This window comes from Salmo trutta, chromosome 30 (genome assembly GCF_901001165.1).
Source record: "Salmo trutta chromosome 30, fSalTru1.1, whole genome shotgun sequence".
Taxonomy (NCBI): Eukaryota; Metazoa; Chordata; class Actinopteri; order Salmoniformes; family Salmonidae; genus Salmo; species Salmo trutta.
In genome coordinates, this window is record NC_042986.1 from 33,328,543 (window position 1) to 33,344,101 (window position 15,559).

Sequence of the window (15,559 nt, forward strand, 5' to 3'; positions counted from 1 at the left end):
TGTTACTTACTAAATTCAGCAAAAAAAGAAACATCCCTTTTCAGGACCCTGTCGTTCAAAGATAATTAGTAAAAATCCAAATAACTTCACACATCTTCATTGTAAAGGGTTTAAACACTGATTCCCATGCTTGTTCAATGACCCATAAACAATTAATGAACTTGCACCTGTGGAACGGTCGTTAAGACACTAACAGCTTACAGAAGATAGGCAATTAAGGTCACAGTTATGAAAACTTAAATTGCAATGTCCGTACTGTAAGACGCCTAAGACAGCGCTACAGGGAGACAGGACGGACAGTTGATCATCCTCGCAGTGGCAGACCACGTGTAACAACACCTGCACAGGACCAGTACATCCGAACATCACACCTGCGGGACAGGTACAGGATGGCAACAACAACAGCCAGAGTTACACCAGGAACGCACAATCCCTCCATCAGTGCTCAGACTGTCCGCAATAGGCTGAGAGGACGTTTCTTTTTTGCTGAGTTTACTTTGGTTGTTAGTCTTTATCACATTTGTGTGAAATGCATTTAGCTGATGCTCATACATTAAAGACCTATGAAAAATGGACAAACGGATTGACTGATTAATAAACGGAAAATATATGATCATGTGACATTTCAGTTGCAGAGCAACACAAACAGAGTCAGGCTTCCACAAATATGATCTCCTCAGGCCTAGAAACCCACCTCTGCCTCCCACCATGGTTGCCAGATTGTGTTATGAAACCCATAACTAGCCTACTGGTTTTGCTGCACTCGTTAAGTCTAGGGGTCTTAGGTATATTTAACTGGTCTGTAACCTGACTCATTAAGTCTAGGGGTCTTAGGTCTATTTAACTGGTCTGGAACCTGACTCGCTAAGTCTAGGGGTCTAAGGTCTATTTAACTGGTCTGTAACCTGACTCGTTAAGTCTAGGGGTCTTAGGTCTATTTAACTGGTCTGTAACCTGACTCGTTAAGTCTAGGGGTCTTAGGTCTATTTAACTGGTCTGGAACCTGACTCGTTAAGTCTAGGGGTCTTAGGTCTATTTAACTGGTCTGTAACCTGACTCGTTAAGTCTAGGGGTCTTAGGTCTATTTAACTGGTCTGGAACCTGACCCGTTAAGTCTAGGGGTCTTAGGTCTATTTAACTGGTCTGTAACCTGGCTCGTTAAGTCTAGGGGTCTTAGGTCTATTTAACTGGTCTGGAACCTGACTCGTTAAGTCTAGGGGTCTAAGGTTTAGTTAACTGGTCTGTAACCTCAATGGATGTGTGCATTCATGTGAGAAATCAGCATATGCACATAGGTGTTGAATGTACATGTTCCCAGGGAGACAGCAACTTACTGAGTTCAGGGCCAGCTCCGTCTTGACCTCTTAGTCGGCCAGTCCAAGCGGAGTATTTTTTGTTCAGATGGTGATGAAAATAAACTTCCAAAACTGAAAAATACAGGCATGCCCCAAACTAAAGACTCAAAACTCCAAAAAAGGTCTCATGGCCACCAAACAAAACCTGCAGCCTTACGGCTTACCAGCTGGGACACTCACTAACAATCCCCCTAATTGGCTACACATGATGTGCTTATCAACCAGGCTCAGTATTTGGACAAGGTTGCTGCTGCCCCCTGGGGGATGGAGTGTGGAAGTGTATCCTGGATAGTGTGTTTGTCTATGTCTTAACACTAACCTAACAGTACCACTTCAGTCCAATACAATGATCTGACCTCAAGACTTGGCAATCTCTGAAGACAAAAGGGTTTAAACTATTTACCCTGACTCCATACACTGTCAAAGTTGCCAGTTTTAGGACTTTGGTCAGAAACTGTAAAATGGTGCAAAATCTGGCATTTGTCACTCAGCTTGAAAAGCCAGTTGAGACATGAATAGCCCTACCCCTGGAAATTAGACAATCTCTTCATGTTCCTCTGTATGTTCCTGAATTATTATCGTTTTTTCATTGCCCAAAGCCTAATTTCTCAAATTAAGCAGTTTGAATCCTTTTTAATGTTTGGAAAGGACAAACTGTGGCTATGCTTCTATGTTTTGTTTTGGGGCCAAAGGTTTTCCTAAATAATGATGTGTAATGGAAATATGGCCCTGGAGACCGGACCATTGAAGGACCATTGCATAGTTAGAGTGGCTGCTGATGCCACTGCTCATTGTAGCTGTCAGCTGAACATTAAGTCAACGTTTTAAAGGGGGATGTTACGTAAGGTTATGGCTCTGTCCTGATGTGAAGTCAAGAGCTGTTTTGAAAGGTTGTCAACAACAACCTACAGCCCTGGACTCCATCCTTCATTAAACACGTCAGTTGACGGAGTAGACTTCCACTCACAAACACTGCAAGCTGAGGTTGAGTTATGTATTCACGATATGTACACAAGTCAACCTCAGCCTGCAGTGTTTGTGAGTGGAAGTCTACTCCGTCAACTGGCGTCTCCTAACATGTCACTGATGTGTTTAGTGAAGGATGTTGGTATTCTGTTCAATCCAAAAATGGTCCAGTGTACAGTGAGGGGGAAAAAGTATTTGATCCCCTGCTGATTTTGTACGTTTGCCCCCTGACAAAGAAATGATCAGTCTATAATTTTAATGGTAGGTTTATTTGAACAGTGAGAGACAGAATAACAACAAAAAAATCCAGAAAAACGCATGTCAAAAATGTTATAAAATGATATGCATTTTAATGAGGGAAATAAGTATTTGACCCCTCTGCAAAACATGACTTAGTACTTTGTGGCAAAACCCTTGTTGGCAATCACAGAGGTCAGACGTTTCTTGTAGTTGGCCACCAGGTTTGCACACATCTCAGGAGGGATTTTGTCCCACTCCTCTTTGCAGATCTTCTCCAAGTCATTAAGGTTTCGAGGCTAACGTTTGGCAACTCGAACCTTCAGCTCCCTCCACAGATTTTCTATGGGATTAAGGTCTGGAGACTGGCTAGGCCACTCCAGGACCTTAATGTGCTTCTTCTTGAGCCACTCCTTTGCTACCTTGGCCGTGTGTTTTGGGTCATTGTCATGCTGGAATACCCATCCACGACCCATTTTCAATGCCCTGGCTGAGGGAAGGAGGTTCTCACCCAAGATATGACGGTACATGGCCCCGTCCATCGTCCCTTTGATGCGGTGAAGTTGTCCTGTCCCATTAGTAGAAAAACACCCCCAAAGCATAATGTTTCCACCTCCATGTTTGACGGTGGGGATGGTGTTCTTGGGGTCATAGGCAGCATTCCTCCTCCTCCAAACATGGCGAGTTGAGTTGATGCCAAAGAGCTCCATTTTGGTCTCATCTGACCACAACACTTTCCCCCAGTTGTCCTCTGAATCATTCAGATGTTTATTGGCAAACTTCAGACAGGCATGTATATGTGGTTTCTTGAGCAGGGGGACCTTGCGGGCACTGCAAGATTTCAGTCCTTCACGGCGTAGTGTGTTACCAATTGTTTTCTTGGTGACTATGGTCCCAGCCGAGTGCATACATTTCATACATTTTTTTTCTTTTTTTCCCCTGTACTGGTCCCCCGTGGGAATCGAACCCACAACCCTGGCATTGCAAACACCATGCTCTACCAACTGAGCCACACTAATCTCAGCTAGTTACCTGTTTAAAAGACACCTGGGAGCCAAAAATCTTTCTGATTGAGAGGGGGTGAAATACTTATTTCCCTCATTAAAATGCAAATCAATTTATAACATTTTTGACATGCGTTTTTCTGGATTTTTTTGTTGTTATTCTGTCTCTAACTGTTCAAATAAACCTACCATTAAAATTATAGACTTTTCATTTCTTTGTCAGTGGGCAAACATACAAAATCTGCAGGGGATCAAATACTTTTTTCCCCCACTGTACCTGCATCACACATCCTGTGATTCCTCACAGTATCACCCAAAGAGAGGGGTCAGAGAAAGCTATACAACTCTGGGTATTGGAGCATGAAGTCTGATAGAAACTGTCTTTGAGCCTGTTGGTATCTACAAGACATCAGACTGCTGAACACTTGAACTGGACTGACCACCTGCTCTGATTCATCCCCCCTTGCACACAGACACACACACACACACACACACACACACACACACACACACACACACACACACACACACACACACACACACACACACACACACACACACACACACACACACACACACACACATGCATGCTTCACACACATCACAACTGCTCCTACCAGACTCTTGTTATACTGCTCAGTTTAAACACTTGACCCCATCCCCCCCTTTCCCAATACATGTAACAATTAGATTCTAAATTGTGCCTTCCTGTATTATACTTGTGCTAAAATGTTTATTCTATTCTACTGCCATTTACTTTATATTCCTATTCTTATATTTGATTATTTCTTATTGTTGTTGCCTGCAAGTAAACCTGCAAGTAAGCATTTCATTGGACGATATATACATATATATATTTATATATACACAGTTGAAGTCGGAAGTTTACATAAACTTAGGTTGGAGTCATTAAAACTCATTTTTCAACCACTCCACAAATTTCTTGTTAACAAACTATAGTTTTGGCAAGTCGGTTAGGACATCTACTTTGTGCATGACACAAGTCATTTTTCCAACAATTGTTTACAGACAGATTATTTCACTGTATCACAATTCCAGTGGGTCAAAAGTTTACAAATACTAAGTTGACTGTGCCTTTAAACAGCTTGGAAAATTCCAGAAAATGATGTCATGGCTATAGAAGCTTCTGACAGGCTAATTGACATCATTTGAGTCAATTGGAGGTGTACCTGTGGATGTATTTCTGTGAATGTATATATACACTGAGATCATGTGACAGATCATGTGACACTGAGATTGCACACAGGTGGACTTTATTTAACTAATAATGTAACTTCTGAAGGTAATTGGTTGCACCAGATCTAATTTAGGGGCTTCATATCAAAGGGGGTGAATACGTATGCATGCACCACTATCAGGTTTTTATTTTTTATAATTCTTTGAAACAAGTAATTTTTTTCATTTCACTTCACCAATTATGACTATTTTGTGTATGTCCATTACATGAAATCCAAATAAAAAACAATTTAAATTACAGGTTGTAATGCATCAAAATAGGAAAAACGCCAAGGGGGTGAATACTTTTGCAAGCACTGTACGTATCAAGTAGATAAACACACTGCTCCAAAGTTAATGGGAAAGATTCTTGAAGCTGATACTAAAGAGAGGGATAAATTACTCTCACTGCATACAATCCATTATTCAAATGTTCTGTGTTGCTTAGCTGAATGTTATTCTTACCACCGTTCTTGGGTAAATGTTAGTTTAGTGTTGCCTGAGCCATGACATCATTAAGTCTCCCTGAAAAGAATAGGATTAGCCATTTAAGCAACACCATCCTTTTCTGATGCGGATGAAAAAAAACACTTTAGAGTCAACCTGAGATTACAATGGCTGCCTTTGTGTCAGTCTTTCTGATGGCATGAGGTGACATGGTGACGGTTTGGCTAGACTATGACCTAGACTCGCTCCATAGAGGGGATTGTGGTATGGACTGCATTTGCAACAGAGAGGCAAGGCATCAGTCATTTTGTGTTTGTGACTCCAGTCAGTAGAGTGCACTACTTCAGATGGTTTCTAATCGTAGCAAATGAACAGAACATGGAAATGGACTTTAGAGTAAATATGTCTTTGTGTAGAGGGACAGAATGGTTTCTGCTATCGATCAAAAACAACCACTACTGGCACATTATAAACACAGCGCTCTGTTCTCCCTCATGTTCCCCTACTTATGGTCAACCCAGGGAAAAGGCCTCTCGACTGCAGAGAACAGAGAAGTGTTGTCTAAAAATGGCTGTTCTGTTCGGTATTAGATAGGCGTTTTATAATCACTATCATGATTGTATTTTAAAAAGCTCCTATTTTTGTGTCCAGTAAATGCTTGTTTAATCTGTCATCTCCATTGGCTCAAAATGTTTTCTCAGCGTCTTATTTCTAGACCTCCAGTCATCTGTGAAAGTGCCAGGGACACAAATCAGTCAAGTTAATACCTCAAACACTTCCTGCAGTTTATGATAAGAAATGAATGTATTTTTTGGTCGTTGCCCATTCTGGATGAAGTGAGACAGCAGAAAGCATTAGGCCTATTTCCAGAAAAAAAGTATTCATTTTCATCATTCCATGTATTTATTTTTTCTTTCACAGTACCAAAACGGTTAAACCAATCCAAAAACCAAAGCAATAATACTTTATGTAACTACCTCCTTGCCTCCCAGTCAAATGTAATCACATACCCTTACACTTTTCCAGCGTACAGATCCCAGATTTAAAATCCTCAAAGTCTCATTCAATCTTCCAGTCTGTTTGACCATAAGATCACATTCCATGGTAACATGACATCACTCAGCCTCTTGTGACATCAGAGATAAATATATATATATATATATATATATATATAGGCTCATGCTGTCGGTAAAATCAGATTAAACATTTGAAATAAGAGTAATATTACATGTCTTGTGGCACAGATATAACACATCCACGTTTGCACCATTTGGTTTCACCCCAGTCAAAGACATACACTGTACAGACATTTAGATAATTTTTTTATCCAAAGTGACTTAGAATTAACACATAAAATCTGTATATTATACAGTATATTTGGCCCATGCAGGAATCAAACAACTCAAGTCTGATGCTGCAAACAGCATGCTTGAATTAAAGGAACAATTTTAACTATGTCTTATAATTGCACATTAGCTTCGTTTCCACAGGAGTCCATAGACATTTTATTTTTATTTAACCCTTATCTTACCAGGTAAGTTGACTGAAAACACATTGTCATTTACAACAACGACCTGGGGAATAGTTACATGGGAGAGAAGGTGGGATGAATGATCCAACTGCAAGTAGGGGATGATCAGATGGCCATGATGGTATGAGGGCCAGATTGGGAATGCCATGTGGTCTCCTGTACAGTGTTGAGTTAGTTCACATAGGAGTCCTTAAAGTCAGTGATGGCTTCATTCACACAGTTAAAGAGAACAAAGCTGTTTTATCCCATCACTAGGACAGCAGTCTCAATCCATTCCAATCAGTAACTGATCATGATGAAATGAACAATTTCTTGATGACTTTCCTTCAACATACGATCACTGCAGGTTGTATGACTAGGTGCTTCCGCCAAATTATTTATTGTTATTTGTCATTTGGTTAGCAAAGACAAAGTCAGTCAGTAATTTGGGCCTATCAGACAGCACCAGTAACTGATATAACAAGCGTCCAGTCATCTCTTGGGCGTATCATATTGTGGGCACATTGCTCTACCCAGGCGTTGCTGATGCATGCCAGATCTTACAACACCTGGATAGGTATTTTATGTATCAGCTACCCACATCATATGTTATAGCAATCTGGTGCCCGACGGGACAGTCGATGACGTGGCACGCAACCATTGGTTGAGCAGGGGAACGCAACCTTTATCTTAACTTAGCATCTCCCGTCTCTCCTCCAATGACATCTCATCTTCCTCCTCTCTGCCCCGCCCCCGCCCTCTTCCAAATCCAATCCCTTCTGCTGCCCTTGCGACCGGGTCCTCGAGTTCCTCCTCTGAGCTGCAAGCACTGCGTTGGGCGCCCCGGGAGAAGATCCTGCGGCGTGATTGGGCGCTGAGGTCCAGCAGGTCAAAAGAATCGGAGGAGAGGAGGCTGTCCTCACTCACCACGCTGGGGGGTCTGCTGCCCCCGGAGGCCTGATGGAGCTGGTGCAGGGCCTCAGGGAAATGGGCCAGAGCTGAGGATAAGGAGGGATGAAGGGCATCAGGGAGGTCCAGGCTGCGTGAGAACTTGCCGTTGCGCTTTAGAATGCCTTTCCTCCTTCTCACTGCTTCCGTCCGCATCGTTGGACTGTCCTCTGAGCTGGGGGAGCGGGAGTGGGGCTTGTAAGAGCAGCACATATCTCCATCAACCCCTCTACCTCCTACTCCTGTGCCCGCTCCAGACATCCCTCTCTCTGGGGATGAGCAGTACCCTGACTCACAACCGTACAGGTTCTTTAGGATCCCCTTTTTGGGCATCTTGGAGGAGGAATGGGTGAACATAGAGGGGGCAGGCAGGCTTGTGGACAGACCATCACTGTGTGAGTGAGTGTGTGTGTGAACTCTGTGGGATTGGGGAGGCAGGTTGCAGGGCTGGGAGGAGGAGTTCTCCCCCATCACCCTAGGAGGGGGCAGGAAGGCTGAATCAAAGCTCCGCTGGGGTTTCAGAATCCCCTTTGGTTTCTTCCTCTCGACCTGGCCTATGGAGGAAGAGGAAATGGAGGTGGCAGTGGTGGTGGTGTTGATGGCAGTTGTAGTACAAACTGGACTACATACTCCCAGTGCATTCTGGGGGATAGCGTTCTCCTTACGCGACTTCCTTATACTTGACCTCTCCCCCCTCGACCTCCCCCCTCCCCCGCGATCACCCTTCAGGGGGAAGCTGAAGTAGAACGGGTGAGGGTGAGCGGAAGGGTCAGAGCTCGGACAACTGGTTGCCGTGGCAACCCTGTTCTGCCAGTCGATGTAGCGGGCGAGCAGCGGGGAGGGGCAGTCCTGGTGCGGGGATGAGGGGCAGTCACATACACTGTCCTCATAGCCCCAGTTGACCCACCAGTGGTTGGCTATGTCCTCCACCGTGGCCCTCTCCTCTACACGCACCGTCAACAGCCAGTCAATCAGGGCACAGGCATCTGTGTGGAGGGGACAGACACAGGCAGGGCTCAGTACAAACACCACGGTTTACAGGACAGTCATGGACTAACAGGTTAACAGATCCTTGTGAGACTGCAGGTGATGTGTAGGCTTACCTGAGGGAGGATTTGGTCTGCGGTAGCGTCCCTGGCTGATCTGCTCTGTGAGCGCTCTGTAGCTGGCCCCGTCAAACGGCATACTGCCATACACCAGCGCATACAGCAAGACTCCCATAGCCCAGCAGTCCACCTGACACACACCCAGGAGAAACACAGGGAAACAGTGTAAGTGTGTGTGTGTGTGTGTGTGTGTGTGTGTGTGTGTGTGTGTGTGTGTGTGTGTGTGTGTGTGTGTGTGTGTGTGTGTGTGTGTGTGTTGTCCTCTCACCTCTGGGCCGTGATAGGGCAGTCCCTTGACTATCTCTGGGGAGGCGTATAGAGGACTCCCACAGTACGTCTGGAGCAAATTGCCCTTCTTAAAGTGGTTGGACAGGCCAAAGTCAGCCAGCTACAGACAGAGAGAGACAGAGAGAGAGAGACAGAGAGAGCGGAGAGAGGGGGAGAGGAGAGAGAAAGAGGGAGAGAGAGGCATTTTAGGTTAGCTATTGAACAAAGAAATTTAATTTTAATATTTCTCTAAAATAGTTTGACAGCTGAGCACCAGTCACACGATATACTGAATGGATACTTAATGTCATGAGAGAACATCAGGGACATATTTTACTGTAGACCCCAGGCCAGACTGCTGTCTGCTGTTACGTGGAGTCAAGAAGCACACATAATGATGATATAATGGGCTAATTAGTCCGTGATAAAGTAACACAGACACACACGTACGTTACAAATTCCATCCTGGTGACTGCTTTCCCTGTATTAACCTTGTGGTAGAACACAACAACCCACCACAACACTCCATTCAGTTATTTCCAAAGGGCCAGAAATAGACGTGCGGTCAGGTTTGGCCAACGCAAGCCAGAGGATATAGGAGAGAGCCAAGAACAGCATCCAACAAACACTCATGTATCAGGACAGGCCCTCAGAAGGGTGAGGGCCCAGGGGTGCCAGACTGTAGCCTGAGGACCAGGGTCGTCATTGCTATCTTGAGTGAATATTAACACACGCGCCCTAGTGGCACTGACAATAGAAAGACCTATTGCCTATCCTAGATCAAAAATGACCCTTGACCTTACACACAATTACCTCCTCATGTACCTTCTGTTGTGTGTGTATGTGCTGTTCAGATGTAGGATCTTCTGTTGTGTGTGTATGTGCTGTTCAGATGTAGGATCTTCTGTTGTGTGTGTATGTGCTGTTCAGATGTAGGATCTTCTGTTGTGTGTGTATGTGCTGTTCAGATGTAGGATCTTCTGTTGTGTGTATGTGCTGTTCAGATGTAGGATCTTCTGTTGTGTGTGTATGTGCTGTTCAGATGTAGGATCTTCTGTTATGTGTGTATGTGCTGTTCAGATGTAGGATTTTTTTAAATTCTTTTTATTAACCAATCCACCCTCTTCAGAGGACAAATATCTTAGTTTTTTTTACAGCTTTTTTACTACATTTACATACGTACATTTTACATTCATGGTACTTGTATATAAAGCAGTCACATAACAATAATACATTACCAAACATAAACTCTTTAATCCCGCCCCTCAGCCACTCTCAGACCATCCCACCTATCATCATAGACCATCCTCATTTGGTTTCCATGTGCCATATATTTTTCAATTGTGCTGTGATGTTTTACATACATTTTGAACCTTTGTAATAATAAATTATCCACAGCTTGTGAGATAAAGAAAACCTTTCCTACCAGTATTATTATATTATTTATTGACTGACTATGGCTTTCAAACTCGCACCAACACTGCTATTTGTAGTGTTCATTTGTTGTTTGTTTAGAGTTTTGTTTAATGTTGTGTTAGTGTATGTAAATTGTTTTGTCTGAAACGTTGTTCCCTCTGCTGCTATGGGACCAGGTCTCTCTTGGAAAAGAGATGTTATCTCAATGAGAAAATGCTGTATAAATAAAGGTCAAATAAATAAATACAATTGTAAGGTTCATTTTAAGTGAATGTTGGGATTTTTTAACCATTCCTGAACCTGTGACCAGAAACAAGCTGCATGGGGGCAATACCAGAATAAATGATCTATTGATTCTGTCTCTTCACAGCAAAATGTAGGATCTTAATGTAGGATCTTAATTGGAACTGTATTGTTGCAGCAAAATATTCCCGCTGTAACAGGATTTGAACATTTAGTCCATAATGTTGCTTGATCAGTGGTTAGGCTATAAGCTGGCCAAAAGTAGGTTACATGTGGGTTTTCAGTGAATTTATGTAAATCATGAAGCTCATCTATTTTTCCTGATCAAAATAAGATCCTACATCTCTGCATGTGTGTTTATAAAAATATATTACAGTGGATTTATATCATAATTGGGGAAGTGTGTGTACGTGGTGTAAATTGTACCTGGCTCCAGCACCAGTCAGCCGGACAGAGTTAAGCCTGCATGCCATTCCTGCTCTCATTTTGTTCCTCTAGTTCTTAGAAGAGGCATTCTTTTGCCCTGACACACAAACACACACAGCGCCTCTCTCCATAGCTCCTCTGCCCACACGTGCCTGAGGATTAGCTGAACTATTATCAGAGGCTTGGAAGGTATGCAAGCTACCTGCTGCATCTCCCCTCATACTGTACACCTATCACTATACAGAAACTGGGTCAGTAGAAAACTATTAGTGGTGTAAAGTACTTAAGTAAATATACTTTATAGTGCTACTTAAGTCATTTTTGGGGGTATCTGTACTTTACTATTACATTTTTTTTTTTTACAACTTTTACTCCACTACATTCCTTATGATAATAATGTACTTTTTACTCCATTAATGTTCCCTGACACCCAAAGTACTTGTTACATTTTGAATGCTTAACAGGACAGGAATATGGTTAAATTCACACAAGACAACATCCCTGGTTATCCCTATTGCCTCTGACGTGGCAGACTCACTAAACACAAATGCTTCATTTGTAAATTGTCTGAGTGTTGGAGTGTGCCCTTGACTATCCTTAATTTAAAAAACAAGAAAATTGTGCTGTTTGGATTGCCTAATAAAAGTAATTTGAAATGATTTATAATTTTACTTTTGATACATAAGTACAGTTTTGCAATTACATTTACTTTTGATGCTTAAGTATATTTAAAACCAAATACTTTGACTTTTACTCAAGTAATATTTTACTGGGTGACACCTTTACTTGAGTCATTTTCTATTAAGGCATCTTTACTTTTACTCAAGTATGACAATTGGGTACTTTTCCCACAACTGACTATTATAGGTGCTTACAGGTTGTCAAAACAGTATCATCATAATATTAGGCCCAACCAAAATCATCTGCAAGTCAGATACTATCTTTAGATAGAAATAATTCTCAAAATATTTTATGTTTTACAACCAGGTTGTCATGCCATCAGCGTACAACCCGGTTGTCATGCCATCAGCGTACAACCAGGTTGTCATGCCATCAGCGTACAACCAGGTTGTCATGCCATCAGCGTACAACCAGGTTGTCATGCCATCAGCGGAGGGATATAACATAACATTTCCAGAAATGTTCACTTTACCTACCCATAAAAGTATCTAGTTGGCATGGTGAAATTAAGTACAGTCAATCAATCAAAATGGTCAAAACTAATCCTAATGTTTTTACAAGAACAATTGTTCCCTGACATACTATGGAACGCCGTTTGGGTCTTTGCGTGTCAAAAAAGATACACGTCAAATAACACTATTTAATGCTTCAAATAACAATATGAAAATGATATGAAAGGGTTGGCGAATTAAGTGATAATGCCCGAGAAGCCGGTGTTTAAAGGATATATTGGCACGAGTGTTATTAGGCCCGAGACGAAGTCAATGAATTTATTCATACCATTTCATCCTTCCACAAGATATAGTCCTGACACCTGTGGAACGGTCATTAAGACACTAACAGCTTACAGACGGTAGGCAATTAAGGTCACAGTTATGAAAACTTAGGACACTAAAGAGGCCTTTCTACTGACTCTGAAAAACACCAAAAGAAAGATGCCCAGGGTCCCGACTCATCTGTGTGAACGTGCCTTAGGCATGCTGCAAGGAGGCATGATGACTGCAGATGTGGCCAGGGCAATAAATTGCAATGTCCGTACTGTGAGACTCCGAAGACAGCGCTACAGGGAGACAGGACGGACAGCTGATCATCATCGCAGTGGCAGACCACGTATAACAACACCTGCACAGGATCGGTACATCCGAACATCACACACAGGTACCTGTACACAGGTACAGGATGGCAACAACAACTGCCCAAGTTACACCAGGAACGCACAATCCCTCCATCAGTGCTCAGACTGTCCGCAATAGGCTGAGAGAGGCTGGACTGAGGGCTTGTAGGCCTGTTGTAAGGCAGGTCCTCACCAGACATCACCGGCAACGTCGCCTATGGGCACAAACCCACCGTCGCTGGACCAGACAGGACTGGCAAAAAGTGCTCTTCACTGACGAGTCGCAGTTTTGTCTCACCAGGGGTGATGGTCGGATTCGCGTTTATCGTCGAAGGAATGAGTGTTACACCGAGGCCTGTACTCTGGAGCGGGATCGATTTGGAGGTGGAGGGTCCGTCATGGTCTGGGGCGGTGTGTCACAGCATCATCGGACTGAGCTTGTTGTCATTGCAGGCAATCTCAACGCAGTGCGTTACAGGGAAGACATCCTCCTCCCTCATGTGGTACCCTTCCTGCAGGCTCATCCTGACATGACCCTCCAGCATGACAATGCCACCAGCCATACTGCTTGTTCTGTGGGTGATTTCCTGCAAGACAGGAATGTCAGTGTTCTGCCATGGCCAGCGAAAAGCCCGGATCTCAATCCCATTGAGCACGTCTGGGTGAGGGTGAGGGCTAGGGCACAGCTGGTGGCCACACCAGATACTGACTGTTACTTTTGATTTTGACCCCCCCTTTGTTCAGGGACACATTATTCAATTTCTGTTAGTCACATGTCTGTGGAACTTGTTCAGTTTATGTCTCAGTTCTTGAATATTATGTTCACACAAATATTTACACGGTAAGTTTGCTGAAAGTAAACGCTGTTGACAGTGAGAGGACGTTTCTTTTTTTGCTGAGTTTATTTGGAAACATCCATAACAATGAGCTAATGAGGCGCGATTTCGTGTGGCATAGAAAATGTGCTCACTCGTCAGGACACTGTTGTTCATAGGAGCTAGCCAACAACACAGCTAACACAATCACTTCAAACTGAAGCAGGAAAGACTGCAAACTAGCTGTACTTCGTTTAACTTTTTTTCGAATTGATATGTTCGTATATATCCTAAACAATTATGCCAGCTGATTCATGATTTCGACTGGCTGAGAAACGCTGCCTGCCTGCTTCGTCCCGACCCCTACACGTTCATTACTATGGGACAGCTGGAGATCGAATTTGAATATTTAAACAATGTTGCAAACGTCGGAGACAGACAGCAAGGTCTATACAAATCAAATCAAATTTATTTATATAGCCCTTCGTACATCAGCTGAAATCTCAAAGTGCTGTACAGAAACCCAGCCTAAAACCCCAAACAGCAAGCAATGCATGTGAAAGAAGCACGGTGGCTAGGAAAATCTCCCTAGGAAAAACTCCCTAGAAAGGCCAAAAACCTAGGAAGAAACCTAGAGAGGAACCAGGCTATGAGGGGTGGCCAGTCCTCTTCTGGCTGTGCCGGGTGGATATTATAACAGAACATGGTCAAGATGTTAAAATGTTCATAAATGACCATAATCATAGTAGTTGTCGAGGGTGCAACAAGCACGTCCGGTGAACAGGTCAGGGTTCCGTAGCCGCAGGCAGAACAGTTGAAACTGGAGCAGCAGCAAGGCCAGGTGGACTGGGGACAGCAAGGAGTCATCATGCCAGGTAGTCCTGAGGCATGGTCCTAGGGCTCAGGTCCTCCGAGAGAAAGAAAGAAAGAGAGAATTAGAGAGAGCAAATTTAAATTCACACAGGACACCGGATAAGACAAGAGAAATACTCCAGATGTAACAGACTGACCCTAGCCCCCCGACACATAAACTACTGCAGCATAAATAGTGGAGGCTGAGACAGGAGGGATCAGAAGACACTGTGGCCCCATCCGATGATACCCCCGGACAGGGCCAAACAGGCAGGATATAACCCCACCCACTTTGCCAAAGCACAGCCCCCACACCACTAGAGGGATGTCTACAACCACCAACTTACCGTCCTAAGACAAGGCCGAGTATAGCCCACAAAGATCTCCGCCATGGCACAACCCAAGGGGGGGGGGGGCGCCAACCCAGACAGGAAGACCACGTCAGTGACTCAACCCACTCAAGTGATGCACCCCTCCCATGGACGGCATGGAAGAACACCAGTAAGCCAGTGACTCAGCCCCTGTAATAGGGTTAGAGGCAGAGAATCCCAGTGGAAAGAGGGGAACCGGCAAGGCAGAGACAGCAAGGGCGGTTCGTTGCTCCAGCCTTTCCGTTCACCTTCACACTCCTGGGCCAGACTATACTTAATCATAGGACCTACTGAAGAGATAAGTCTTCAGTAAAGAGTTAAAGGTTGAGACTGAGTCTGCGTCTCTCACATGGGTAGGCAGACCATTCCATAAAAATGGAGCTCTATAGGAGAAAGCCCTACCTCCAGCCGTTTGCTTAGAAATTCTAGGGACAATTAGGCAGATTGGTAGCCTGCAGTGTCTAATTCTCTGCGTCTTGTGACCGTAGCGTACGTGTAGGTATGTACGGCAGGACCAAATTGGAAAGATAGGTAGGAGCAAGCCCATGTAATGCTTTGTAGGTTA

At 43.7% G+C, this 15,559-nt stretch overlaps 1 protein-coding gene across 1 annotated transcript in view; it reads right to left on the reverse strand.

Annotated features, from left to right (window-relative positions):
- Positions 1–6,550: 6,550 nt before the first annotated feature.
- LOC115168530 (NUAK family SNF1-like kinase 1) overlaps positions 6,551–15,559 on the reverse strand; it is a 73,280-nt gene continuing 64,271 nt past the window's right edge. The window contains exons 5-7 of the mRNA XM_029723904.1: positions 9,078–9,197; positions 8,807–8,939; positions 6,551–8,689 (exon numbers count right to left, since the gene is read on the reverse strand). Coding sequence (XP_029579764.1) covers positions 7,446–8,689; positions 8,807–8,939; positions 9,078–9,197 — 1,497 coding nt within the window. The 3' untranslated portion in view covers positions 6,551–7,445. The remainder of the gene's footprint in view (positions 8,690–8,806; positions 8,940–9,077; positions 9,198–15,559) is intronic.